At 39.2% G+C, this 14,375-nt stretch overlaps 1 protein-coding gene across 5 annotated transcripts in view; it reads right to left on the bottom strand.

Moving 5' to 3' along the window:
- sgsm1a (small G protein signaling modulator 1a) overlaps positions 1-14,375 on the bottom strand; it is a 68,861-nt gene that overhangs the window by 8,635 nt on the left and 45,851 nt on the right. For 3 of the 5 annotated variants that reach the window (XM_051659060.1, XM_051659076.1, XM_051659077.1), the window contains 14 exons: positions 11,773-11,902; positions 10,826-10,952; positions 10,333-10,397; positions 10,040-10,185; positions 9,019-9,147; positions 8,571-8,753; positions 8,087-8,158; positions 7,558-7,945; positions 4,637-5,760; positions 2,509-2,633; positions 2,144-2,226; positions 1,904-2,013; positions 1,701-1,797; positions 934-1,101 (listed from right to left, as the gene is read on the bottom strand). In XM_051659060.1, the coding sequence (XP_051515020.1) occupies positions 934-1,101; positions 1,701-1,797; positions 1,904-2,013; positions 2,144-2,226; positions 2,509-2,633; positions 4,637-5,760; positions 7,558-7,945; positions 8,087-8,158; positions 8,571-8,753; positions 9,019-9,147; positions 10,040-10,185; positions 10,333-10,397; positions 10,826-10,952; positions 11,773-11,902 (2,947 nt within the window). The other 2 variants (XM_051659069.1, XM_051659075.1) reach the window with 2 other exon arrangements.

Raw genomic sequence — 14,375 nt, 5'->3', positions numbered from 1 at the left:
CAGTTGTTTTAGGGTTTACAGCAATACATCATCATGGCAATGAAGTTGTAAAATGTAATATAACTTTACTCAGAAAATGTTGAGTGATTTTATCACACTAAAATCATGTTAACATGCATATTGTTTACGTTTTGTGGCTATACTTTTGAAACAGTATTTTAACGTTTATGGATGGGCCCCGTTCACTTAACCCAGATTTTTGCTTTTTTTAAAGGAAAAGAAGGACAAGTTGAAATAAATTTTTTTGGTAATCAACATTGTCACAAATGCTGTTTATTGTGCTTAACTTGAATTTAACCCAGAATATTCCTTTAAGTACAAATTTACACTCCTTTCATTAAACATTATAACACATTTTTTGTCAGTCCATGAGTCCCCCTCAATTGATTTTTGTAACCTTATTAAGTAATCCAGATTACATGTAGTCCATTACTACCCAAAACCAATGTGTCGCAACCTAAAAATGGGTTGCGGGTTTGTTTTTACTTGATTATGGACAGCTGTGATAAAATCATGCTAAATGCACAAATTAAAAACAATTACACATATAATTGTTCATAGTTACAATTGTAACATAATAAGCCTTTTCAACTTTTAAAAGGAAGGATAAAATCCTTCCCTATAATTTGATGTTTGAGTCAAAGTCTGTTTGTCCAATTAAACTCTACAGTATTTCTGAGCAAATTCAACTCTCACTTGGGTAGAAGCTAGCCAAATTAGGAAGATGTCAAAATGGACTGGTTGTGTGGCATGCCCTAATCCTCAAAAACCTTAAAACTATGCAATGTAAAAGAAATAAACTCTGTGCTGCATCCATTATGTAGAATTTATTTGGTTTAATTAGCTTCACAGATGAGAAGGAAAATAATTGGCTCTAAAGTTATTGGTCTATCTTGAGGTGTGAACCTGTGTAAATAATAAATAAATAGTTACCATTGAAAAACTTGATGATATCAGTGAAGTCCATGTTGTTCTCCAGAATGATGTCTCTGTATATCTCCACCAAAGCGAGAGCAATGAAGAGCACAAAATGGCTGGAGGAGACACACTTTGCAGCCCAGATGGCTTCCCAAACAGCAAATACATCATCATACACCAACTCTGAGGATTACAGCCATAGGTATGTTAGGGAAGAGGACAATACAATACAATAGTATGCTTTTCTTTCCTATTGTTCAATTGTAATGATAAAGAGACCCAAAGCACAATTGGAGGGAATCGTGTTTCAGAATTCAAAATAAAATAGGCTGCTGCAACATCTCCGTGGACAGCAGGTGGAGCTGTCATCAATGAATTGGTTTATTTCTGAGTACCGGTAACTTGGCCTTAGACAGAATTGCATATTCTAGTTTTTAATATTATTGGCTTTAAATTTAATTGAATCTTACTCAGACAAAGCATATAACCTTTAGTGTAGATACAGCCTTGTGTTTATAGCTTAATATCCATGTAATGTATTTTAAATGAATGAGTCACAATCAGCATGAGGACATTGTAATTGCTAATTAGGAGGCTGGATGTTTTTTTTTTTTTTTTATATAAATGTTGAACAAAACAAAGATTAATCATTGAAAATTAATGGAACACATTTCTTCAGAACAGTCACATCTATAATTTCATTATTTGATCGTTTTCAAAGACAAAAAGAATATAGTTTTGTTTTATTTGGTCTTCCAATGTTTCTGTCAGAGCAACATTACCTCTTTTAAAGTCAAGGAGAAACCAGCGATAGCAAAAGTAGAAATGGGTGTAGTCTCCATTCTGATGCATCAACTCAAACAGCTCTGCGTCTAGAATCTAGATACACACAGAGAGGAAAAGAGGGAGAGATCAGTCACACATACATCAAGATTTTTACATTAAAAGGCATGTTATGTACTGATATTTTATAGTAGACTTTTACCTGGATGAGAGATCTCATGTTGGCAAAGTGGGTGTCCATGGCACCCCCATGAGGAAAGTTTTGATTCATCCTTTTCATTAGTTCAGAGAAACAACTGAAAGCCATGGCCTCTGAAAGATTTATGGAAAAAAGAAATGAGATAAGCAGAACATTTCAAAAATTGCATACTGGTGCTTGTCTGGTCAGTATAAAGTGGAATACATTTAAAGATAAAGAGCTATCTTACACAGACCAACTTACCATCATCTAGAATAACAAGCAAGGGAGCAAGCAAGTCACACATGCCCTGGACATATCCAATTTCAAGGTGTTGCCAGATGTAACTACAGAAAGAGACAGGCATTTATATAAGATGCCCGCAGCAGCTGCATTGGCAAGTCCTGGCAAATGTGAGTTACATCCACAGACTTTCCCTTTCTCAAGACTTGGGTCTGGCTTATTTAGGAGAGGATAGAATGACATGTTTTCATTTTCATGAACCATTCAAACAATACAGAACTTTAGTATGAATTTATGAACATATCTTCACAACCAATGTAATTTACACCACTACTTTCTACAGTAGGAAGTACCATGAAAGCACAGTGAGGCAAGGTTTTTGTTACCTGCACATGATATTGCGAAGTTTCTCTAGGTTAGCAGGTGTGAAGTACCAAAAATTTCTGTCGCAACGCTGAACATCTTTATCTATCCGATGAAGATTTAGAGTGTACATGTCCAAAAGCTCTTGCTGCAATTACACAGGTGAACAGGTATAGACCATGAGTGTCCCATTCAACATATTACACCATAACATTTAAAGAGAGAACCAAAAAAAGTGACCTGCTCCATCATTTTGAGTCACTTTGACTAGAAACACATTTTGAGTTTTATGCAGTAAAAAAAAAAAAAAAAACGGAACTGAAATGATTATGGGTCGTTGTCGCATAACATGTTCATGAGTTTTTCTTATCGATATCAGGATTTTAAGTAAAAATTTATATGGATGTATAAAGGAAAGTGTATATTTCAGGTGCAGAAAATTCAACATTTTTAATCACTTTTAAGCCTTCACTTGTTCATTATAATAGGTCCTGTGGTGTGACCAATTAAGTTTTAAAAGTACCAATATACCATGTACATTAGGGCTGGGCAATATGCAAGAATGTTCACGATATTTTAATAAAATAATATTGCGATATCCGATTACATCATCAACCCCCCCTGGCCGAGGGATCGGTGAATATTCTTGCTTTATTGATTTTGCTTTAAAAAAAAAAAAAAAATTTATTTATTGAAACACTAAAAACTTAAACCAGAAATATTTTTAAATTCAAAATGCACTTCAAACGAAACAAAAAAGCAATTAAAATAACAAAGTGGTAAAAAAAAATCATATATAACCACCATTCCATTTGCCGTCATGCAAGAATCCGTCTACAACAGGTGGAAAATTACTAATACAAATTAAGATCTAAAGACAATTATAAACATAAACATAATAATAATAATAATAATGATGATAATGATAATAATAATAATTGAAATATAAATACATTTTAGGTTCAAGTTGAGCTTCTTTAGGTTGTATACACATGTACTGTATAGGCTATAAAGTGAACCTGCAGAGTTGCGTTCACAATGCATGTTAAGTGCAAACTGCTCCGTTGAAATAAAGTGAACTAAACTTTGAGCTCCTCCCGAGATGGTCTTAGGTCATTTGCAGCATCTTATAGACAACAATATTCTTGCAAACAATTTTCAGACATCTGAAACAGAAAAGAAAGAGTGAGAAATCTTTACATGCGTGTGTTCCACGAGACATGCTCCCGCTGCACGTCTCTGAACAAACAGCCAATTAGCATTGACGGCTTTTCTTTCAACTGTTTTAAAAAATATAATAAAGTGTGTTTCTTCAAGCGCGTGTCTTTGTGTCTAACAGCATGTATTGTCATATGTCAAGAGACATCTTACAGTTAGCCCATCACAGTTACTATTTAATATATTTGGCCACTTTCCAGCTCCATGGTTTTGTTATTTACCAATTTTTTTCGATCATCATCTGTCAATGAGTATTGCAATCGGCATCAGGATATTTGTCAGATGTACACTTTAAAAAGTGCTTCAAAAAACTTTTTTGCCAAATAACCTAAAAATGTGCTCCATAAGGTAACAAGTAAATTAACTGCTTTTATTTAACTAATTTTTTTTTACTAAATCTACCTAATTACATCAGGTTACACCATCAGAAGTCATTTTTTTTTTGTTTTAACTTAAGCAGAAATAGATCCTTAAAGGAATAGTACACCCAGAAATGATAATTCTCTCATCATTTACTAACTTTTATGTGTTACAAACTCTCACTATACACGTGTTGTGCACATGCATTAATGGCGAGGAAGTACAATCGAGCTTCACACATGATTGTGGTTTATAGTGAAGGTGTTACATTTCTCATCCAAAACCGATCATATCACTTCAGAAGACATAGATTAAACCATTCGGGTCGTATAGATTACATTTATGCTGCCTTTATGTCCTTTTTAGAGTTTGAAAGTTTTAGACCCACTTGCCTTACATTTTATGGACAAAAACACCTTGTAATTTACATCCTTCAAAAAATCTTAATTTGTGTTCCTCAGAAGAAAGAAAGTCGAGTTTGAAAACGAGTTTGAGCCTCAAAATTATGGAGCAAATCGCATACTGAATAATATACTGAATATTAATATAAAAATATGAGTAACATGAGCTTACAGAATAAGTGGTCCCTATTGATGAAGCTGGAGAGGTAGCTTTATTCTTCTCTGTGTTCACAGCCAGTAAATCAAACTGTGGGCAGAGCCTCTCCATCTCTGGCTTTTCAGACATGACCGAGTCAGTTCCTTCAGGGCTGGGCTTACATTGAGCCTTGTCCAGTCTGAGCTCCAGTGCAGGCACAGTTGCCTGCTCACTGATCATGCTCTTAGATGGAGTCTTCCTGTCCCAGGCCATTGACACCTTGGCTGTAGGTATCTCCTCCATTTCAATGGCTGAGGGAGACTCATCTGACTCAGTTTCAGCTCGTGCCTCACTCATCTCTCTTGTGCTGAAAGCTTCATGCACCAGTGGGACCACCATCTCCTCAACCACAGGGGCGTTTCTCTGCATTTCTTTCTGTCTAGCCCTCTTTTTAACAACCTTCTCTTCTGTTTGCTCTGCAGCCAAGATTTTTTGACTTTCTGATACTTCTTTCCTCTTTCCTGTTGTTCCTGCCGATTTCAGTGTCTCATCCTTCAATCTCTCTGATGCCTCCTTGGTGTCCATAGTCTTTGCCTCTTTCTCATCATCTGGTTTTAATGCGCAATCAATTTGTGTCTGATTAACATTGGCTGTGTCATCTAACCATGTCTCAGGGTTCTTATCTTTGCTTGTTTCTTTGGGTTTCATTACAACACCCACACTGATTTTCTCTATCTCATGTTCCTTCGAAACAGACAACAGTATTTCAGTTGCAACCTTCTCCTCAAGTGCATTTGCTCCCTTGTGATCTTTTGTTACCGAAGGTTCCTCTCGCATTGATCTAATATTTTTTATTCCCAAATGGGACCTTTCAATTCTCTGGGTTTCCTGACTGTCCACTCTTACCTGATTCTCATTCATCTTTGGCTCTGGAGGAGTCAGTTCTATGACCTCTGTTGCTTTGGGACTATCTGGTTCAGTTCGCTGTGCATTTTCAGATGTCAATGTTCTCTCTAGAGAATCACCCACTTTCATTTTGGCCATGCCACTGTGAGCTGTTTTCAACTCCTCTGTCTGAACTTCTGCACTTTTTAAGGTATTCTGTGTGGCATTCTTCCTTTCCTCTGATATATCAGTTGTGCCTGTCATGCTTGTCACCACTGCATAGAAATGAGACACTCATTTAAGCTCAATTTTATAATTACCTTTTAAAAAGTAAAGTCAGGGAAATTTACAAAGAATGAATTTTGCCCCGTAAAATCACTGTTTATTTGCACACACTGTCTGTGCTGGATTAGTGGCCAACTAAAGGCCTATGCAGAGAAGGCACACAAAATCTGTGCTGAATGCAGTTTGCATGGCACAATTCTTTTCTTGCAGGCGACTGAGGGGCGAATTCACAAAAAAGTTGCGCCACTTTGCGCGTGGTATTTCAGCGCAAAAACCTTTATATTGCGCTATTAACGGCAGTTGAAAATCCAGCACACTGCAATGGTCTGCTGCATCCTCCGCTTTATAGCACTCAGCGAACAAGATCACAAATTCAGAGAGCCATTGCATTCAGCAGCGATTTTGTGGCCACATTTGTGCTGTTTCCTGATCCGCCATTCTTAGTGAATTCCCCCTGAATGCTTTATAGTGGAGGATGCAGCAGACTGCAACGATCTGGACTCTGCATGATCACTCCACTACTGTGATCCAGACACCTGAATCATCTCTTTAACATGCCAAAAGTGTGCTGGACTACACCATGCACAGGGATATCTGCCAGATTATAACACTCTTCTCCATCCTTTGATCATTATTTGATGAATTATTACTGCCATGATCAGGAGCGGATTTAGGCATGGGCGACATGAGGCACCCACACAGACCCCTCCCGCAAGATGCCGCCCTGGGCAACAGCACATGTCGCCCATGCCTAAATCTGTTGACCGGGGGGGTCAACAACTATGGCAGCATGTTGAAGCGGGTTTTGCCTAGGGCGCCATACAAGATAGAACCGCCACTGGCCATGATCGTTAGAAAATTAAGTTTACTGCCTGATTTCCTCGGGCAAATAGTTTTGTGAATTAAGCGCAATGTACTGTTGCGTGTTTGCATGGGAAGGAATGATAATTACTTTAATTAAATTCTCATGACACAGCGCTATTTTAGCACTTATTACGCCTGCTTAAACTAGATTGAGGTTGATTAGTAAGATAGATGCAGGCTTTTGTGCTGAAATACCACACTTGCAAGGGGCACAACTTTTTAGTGAATTCACTCCCTCAGAGTTTAATTTGTCGCATACGCAATGGTACACAGGTACAATGGTTATTTTATACTGTACACTACCATTCAAAAGTTTGGGGTCACTTGCCTGAAATGTTTCTCATGATCTTAAAAACCTTGTGATCTGAAGGTGTATGCTTAAATGGTTGAAATTAATTTTGTAGACAAAAATATAATTGTGCCAACATATTAATTTATTTAATTACAAAACGAAAATTTTATTTAAAAAAAAAAAGTTTTTGAAATGGATGACTTGGACCGTATAATTAAGAAAAGCAGCCGCTAAGTGCCCAGAATATAGATGGAAACTCCTTCAATACTGTTTAAAAAGTATCCCAGGGTGATACCTCAGGAAGTTGGTTGAGAAAATGCCAAGAGTACATTTCTGCAAATTCTAGGCAAAGTGTGGCCACTCTGAAGATGCTAAAATATAACACAGTTTTGATTTATTTTGGATTGTTTTAGTCACAACACATTTCCATTTCTATTATTCCATAGTTGTGATGACTTTACTATTATTCTAAAATGTGAAAAAAAAAGAAAAAAAAAAGAAAGAATGAGTAAGTTACCCTAAACCTTTGAACGGTAGTGTATGTAATTGACCAAAGGCACATTGAATGTGCCAGAATTACTGCGTAAAATCAGCATTTTCACACCCTGTTTCTCCACTGGTTTGTTCTTACCTTTCTCAGATATTTTTCCTTCCTTTCCAACTGAAGTGTCTCTATTTGATTTATCTGTGGTATGAGTGGGTTTGGTTGGGCTCTGCGCTGTAGAGGGCTGCTGTGGTTGGGCTTTGAGGGTTGGCTCATGTATCCCACTATCCTCTGTGCTTAAGGAGTCTGACTGACCAGAAGTAACTGAGAAGTTTCTGGAAGAAGGGTGACCAGAGTCTGGAGAACTGATGCCATTCTGCGGTGGTCCATTTGAGATTTTGGGAACCTGTTTAATATCGTCACTCTTGGGCTCTGTTTCGATTTGGTCGACCTCTTCAACTGACTCAAAAACCTGAAAGAACAAGCCAAAGGGAAGCAGACTACTCCAGGGGAAGGGGTTTTGGGAAGTGAAGAACTACCAGGAAAGAGTGTGAGGGTGCAGACTATTAGTCAAGAGGCGGCACTATTTGTATCATATGTAATTTTACAATGTTTTAAAGATATTTAAAAAAACACAAATATTTGTACACTGCCACAAAATTTGTCTGAGATTTACCTGAGTGCTGCTGCTGGAGTCGCTCTGCAACCTGGAGTCTCTTTGTCTCCCTGAACTACAGCTCTGTGAGGACTGAAAGACAAACACAACACACCTTTTGTTGTTAGTTCACCCAAAAATGAACATTCGGTAGTCATTTACTCACCCTCGAAAGAAGATGTTAGGCTGACTGACAGTCTCCATTACCATTTACTTTGGATAAAAGATGTAATGAAAGTGAATGGTGACTAAGGCTAACATTATGCCTAGCATCTCCTTTTGTGTTCCATGGAAGAAAGAAACGCATACAGATTTGGAACAACATGATTTGGTGAGTAAATAACGAAATCATTTTCCTTTTTGGTTGAACAATTCATTTAAGTATTACACCAATTCAACAACAAAACTTGGGTCTGGTTACTTTCAAGATAATTTTGATGCATGAATGACATACTAGCTGTTTCAATGCCTGCCTAGCATAAAGCGTCCCTGGCTCTGGACTCACCTCATTACTAATGGTGGAGTCCCGGTGCATTATTCTCTGCATGGTGCTGTCCATACTAGCCCCAGATGAACACTTGGCTAAAGCCACAGCATGCTGTTCTTTCTCTCTCTGCCTGACAATGGCCTCACACCCCAGCCATTCGCTCATGGTCTGCTCATAGCACGCTCGCATCTTCTCATCCACCTGTAAAGAGTTTCAGGGAAGCAAATACATAAAGATCAGGTTATTTTAAAATGAAAGCCATTCTATAATGGAAGAACAGCTTTGCTTCACAAACCATATGAAATCCAATTACCCTTGAACAATTGATTTGGAAGTTGTCACACATAAGCCAAACCAATTGATTAGATGTTGTGTTTTCTATATTCCTTTGAGCCTTGTCAATCACTGAAAACCTAACAGAACAAATATCAAAATGAGGATATTTTAAACTAAAATCGAGACTAACCTCTTTTCTCTCTGCCTCAGACATCTCAAACTGGTAATGGCCCAGCAGGAAGGGCCAGACCTCCTTGCGCAATGAAGGCTCAACCCCACCAAAATAAACAAGCCGCAGCAACTCCTTCTCCTTACAGGTCTGCAAGAATCAGAGCAGCTACACACTGACCACAAAACTGAATACACAAAGGTGCAAAAGAGTTGTTTTCTGTTCATGTTAAATCTAACAAACCTCTGTGAATATGGTATCTTAATGCAGTCATTATCTACATTTTCAGTCATTTCACTTCATTCATCAGCAAAACAAACCAAATAGTTGAATACAGACTAGATTGGTTTGCCCGTGTGGATGTGTCAGTACATGCAAAAAGGCTTTACATTGCAAATAATAATTTTCTTACAGTTATTTTATCTAGTCTTCAAGTTAAATATCTGAACATCCTTATAACAAGATACATTTACTTGAGAAGCAAAATTACACAAGATATGCAATTGTATACAAAATTTAGTGAGGCGTATGCTTAAAATTTTGACAATGGGGTAAGAAAAATAAACTCGCTTTCCCTTAATATGAGTTAAGGCAAATAGGTATTATTTTCTTGTTTTAAGCAAAACAAGACTTAATATCTTAGGTATTTCTGCTTCTCAGGTACATGTATCTTGTAAGAGATGTTTAGATATTTTGATTGAAAAACAAGACAAAATACAGAGTAAGAAAATAATTTTTTGCAGTGTAGAGCACACTGAAAGGTTTTACAGACCCATTTAGTCAAACCAAGTGTTTTTGTATTGATTTTACATTGATTTTCACCCTTTAGAATGCTTTGTAAATGATGTTTCACATTAAGACATCACTCTGGGACTGAAACTCTGAGCATTATAGTCATCCAAACATATTGTTTATGTAATGAGAATGAGAGAACTGTAATTAGGGAAAAATTAATATGAATGAGTGCACTGGGAATGGCTGCACTGGGAGTCATGGCAGAGAACAGATTTGTGTGTGTGTGTGTGTGTGTGTGTGTGCTTACACTGCAATCTTGAAGGAACTTGTGCCACACTTCTGTTGTGAGGCCTCTGTAGGCGTCATTGGGCACATCTGGTGCCACAATAGTGTGATTGACAAGGCCAGACAGGTTAGTGCGTACCGTGGACAAGTGACGGCAATATGCCAGCCCTGGGAAAGCAATAGATGTGAGTGTATTTGATCAAGTAAGAGACACATTTGACTTTATAAAGGTCACTATTTTATGGAAAAAGATGGTGCTGAAATTCATAATTTTGTACGTGACTATATTTTATGTATAAAAGTGGAAATACATACATCCATAGAAAGCCCGGGAGATGATCTGGTTCTTCATATTGTCACATAGCAATTTCAGAGAGGCCCTGCAGATAATATAATGTTTTGTCCTTCAATATACTGTATAATATTAAAGAATCTAGTAAATGTTTCTAGCAAAAATATTTGTAGTTTTATTTCAATTCTGTTGAAATCTGCAATCGGTAACACTTTAGAATAAGGTTTCCATTTCTGCCTTTAAACCCTCCAAAATTGGGACACATTCACTTCTGTTGTAAGTGCCTCACTGTAAGTCAAAAAATGTTTTGTGGTAATCAACAAATACTGTCAGTTGAGCTTAACTTGTATTGAACATGGAATATTAATTTTACTAGCGTTTATATATAAAATTTTATTGTAAAGTGTTTCCCGACAATCCACAAATTGTTTTTCTCTAGCCCAATAACTTTAATAACTACACCTATAATAGCTACTTTATTGGTTGGGCAAGGTTACATTCTGTCAATGATTATACCTCTCATGGTTGCAGCCATTGGGTGGTCCTCCATCAGAGAAACTATTTTGTGAGCAGGAAGAGCAAGATGATTTCTTTGGTGTTGGGTGCCACATGTTTGCTCCCTGATCTATCAATTCTGGTGCCACTACAACACAAACATACAGAGAGAAACATCATTATGCATTGACCATTCTGCTACAAGAGCAACATATGTTGCCACAAGCATAACAAAAGACCCCATGATTAGACCCAACCTATAAAGTCAAGATAGAAAAATACTGCATTAAAATATATTTAATAATGATTGCTTTTATACTCTAATTTAAAGGTATCAGATTCTAGGTCAGATTAAAAAGCCACTATTACAGTTGTCAACAGCTGATCACTATATAGTAAACATAGAGGACACAATTAACCCAGGATCACTTAATTTCACTGGAGGATGAATCCTGAACAAAGTGGCAAACCTCACTCATTCATTTCTTGCTGATATAGAGGCGATAAAAGCGAGCATAAACCAGCAAGAGGATGGCATGACAGACAGATATTTGAGCACATGAATGAGAGGTGACAAGGAAAATTACAGCTGGGCTGTGGGGAGGATGGTAAATCTCCCAGGCAGCTGCAGTAGCACTTTGGGATCACCAGGGTCTGGCATTTAGGAGGGCACAGCCCCCTCAAGTTCAGAGAAAGAGAGCGTGCCAAGAGGGCAGTATCCAGGGTAAGATGGGAGGAGTGGGAAACAGTCAATGTAATGAATAAGTCAGAACAGCAGGTAAAACCAAATCTGGACAACAATGGGGTGTTTTTGCTGGTACATATAATTTAATAAATAAAAATGACTAACAATACCTTGATGGATATAAAATGGACACTTTTAAAAGTTGTCAATAATAACCATATTATGATGGGGAAATAATTTATTCACCCAAGAGCCTGCCTGGTACTACTATTCAGTCTCTTACCAAATTCTGATTGGATGTTTGGGAAAACAATGCGGAAGACATAATCTGTTGCCTCTTCCTCTTCTTTGTCAGACACAGAGTCGGAGGATCCCTGTGGACATCTCTTCTTCAGCTTAGGGAATACTTTACCCTGGAGCAAGACAAGCAGAACATAAGATCCAGGGAAGTGTCGTCCAAATGACACTATGAAAAATGTAAATATAATTGTTAATATAAACTACTTTTTTCGTTTAAATTCGTCATCTTTCATTTCAGTTGAGCATCACAGACAGTTATTCATTTATTCGCTTTGGCACCATCCTCAGGTATAAGCAATTATGTTATGCTTTCTCTGATTCCATTGTTTACCACCCTTTCATTCAACACCGTACGTTCATTCAAATTGAATCACGCTCGCTGCTACAAATGGCCAAGTTAAGCATGCTTACCAAAATGAGTAAACCAATCAGAAGCTCCTTCCTTCAATCACACTGATCTGATTTTAGTTCCCTTACGACAGTACACTTGACTTTGCGTTTATCAACGCATATGGGGAGTGCCTTCTTACACGACCTAGTTGAAACCTTTCTACAATAACGCCAATATTCTAATATTGGCTATGGTGTTTGAGCCCCGCCTGTTTTGGCGTGAAACTGTCTGCTATAAAAACAGGTGCACAAACACCATTTCCTCAGGATTTCTTCCTTCAAGACAGCGATCATCTCTTGTCTAGAAGCCCTCTACCTTCGGCGTCGATATACACGAGTCAGCCGGCGGAATCTTCGCGGGAACATTCTCCGCTCCCCTGCAGTGCTCCGGCAAACACACCGCCTCGCCGACTGACGCTTCGCTGGTGAGCAGGCCTTACAAAGTAATTGTATATTGTGTATTGTATATTGTGTGATATAAATATAAATATATATTCATTTATATATTTATATATCTAAAAGAGTCACTTACGTGTTCGTGTCTTTTTAAAGATGTCGTTCTGTAAGTGTTCCTTGTGTGAGAGGCACATCCTGCCCTCAGATCAACATGAGAGCTGTGTTTACTGTCTGGGCTGCGCCCACGCAGAGACAACTCTCATGGAGACAGACTGTCCTCACTGTAAGGGCATGAGTCTCAAGACGCTTCGCTCGTGAATCACCCTCGTTCTGAGGGACTATTCAGCATCACGCGCCCTCCCACCCGCCTCTTCTGTGATACACGAGGATTCACACGAGGAGGCACGGTGGGGCCGCGAGGTGGAGCAGGATGACTTTGAGGTGGTCCTCGTGGCGGCACATGCCCCGCGAGCCCCTCAATCTCTCTGAAGCGCATGTTTTCCCATACACTATGTGCAAGGTGAGCTCCGACCTTCTGAAAGAGCGGGCGGCCTCCTCTCGTGCAACGGTTCAGACGCTGGGGATGATAATGACGAAGTCATGTCTCTTGCTGCATCAGGCGAGTAGTCAGTGGATGATGCTGCCGCCCCTCCCCCCAGCGAGGGAGAGGAACGTGCACGTGCCACTGACAGGGAGATGCTCTGCGTCCTTACAAGGGCGGTCGAAGAGCTTCACCTTAAGTGTTCTCCCCCAGAGGAACCTGAACAGTCTCGCCTCGATGAATGGTTCCTGCAGTCTGGACGCCACCTCACTCTTCCACGAAGTTCATAATGAACTATCTAAGTCCTGGCGCATGCCTTTCTCGGTGTGCTTGCGCAGTGACTCCATCCTCTTTAATGTGGTTCACGGGGAAGAAAATGGTCATGCCCAATTACCCCCTGTGGAGAAGGCGGTAGCGGCACACCTCTGCCTAGCGAGTAACAGGCTGTGGAAATCATGCCCCATACATCCTTCCAAACCGTGTCGACAAACATCCGCACTGGTGGGAAAAGCTTACTCAACGGCAGGACAAGCTGGATCAGCACTCCACGCAATGGCGGTATTTCAAGCCAAGCTCCTCAAGCAAATGGAAGAACATGGCTTCGATCCAGAGACATTCAATGAGCTACAGACTGAGCACTGCATACCACGAAAGTCACTGCGCAGGTCATCAGCAAGGCCATCCTGGCAGTTCTGGATCGACATATACGGCTGACCCTCACAGAAATGAGTGATAAGAAAAAAGCCACTCTATTGGATGCTCCAGTATCTCCAACCGGCCTCTTTAATTCTCTCTGAGAATAAAGTTGCTGAGAGTTACGTCGCGATTCAGCAGCAGTCACAGTCTACGAGACACTTTATGCCCAAATGGAGCACATCACAGCCGTTCGCCCTCGCTCTGTTTCAAGCCAGCGCCCGAATAAAAGCCCCATACCTGCTGCCTCACTGGCACTTGCATATCAGCACGCGCAGCAAAAGCGCTCCTGAGGGGCACAACCCTTTGAAGCGGAAAGCAGAGCTTGCAGTTCCGTCTGGGTCTGCTCCAAAAAAGACTTGATTGGAGACACAAAACATTGTTCCCCATCTCCCCACTACAGTTTGCCAGGAAAGGAATTTTGTTGTTCACAATATTGTTCAGAATGTTGTTTCTGTGTCTTATACTCAAATAAATGCAATAAAAAATGCAATAAGTGCAAAAAAGAATACGGCATTCGTTGCAAATGCATGAGATGCTCACATATTCTCAATAAAGAGCCCTTT

The sequence above is a fragment of the Myxocyprinus asiaticus genome, chromosome 3 (assembly GCF_019703515.2).
Source record: "Myxocyprinus asiaticus isolate MX2 ecotype Aquarium Trade chromosome 3, UBuf_Myxa_2, whole genome shotgun sequence".
NCBI classification, from domain to species: Eukaryota; Metazoa; Chordata; class Actinopteri; order Cypriniformes; family Catostomidae; genus Myxocyprinus; species Myxocyprinus asiaticus.
This window is presented reverse-complemented; position numbering and strand designations above follow the sequence as displayed.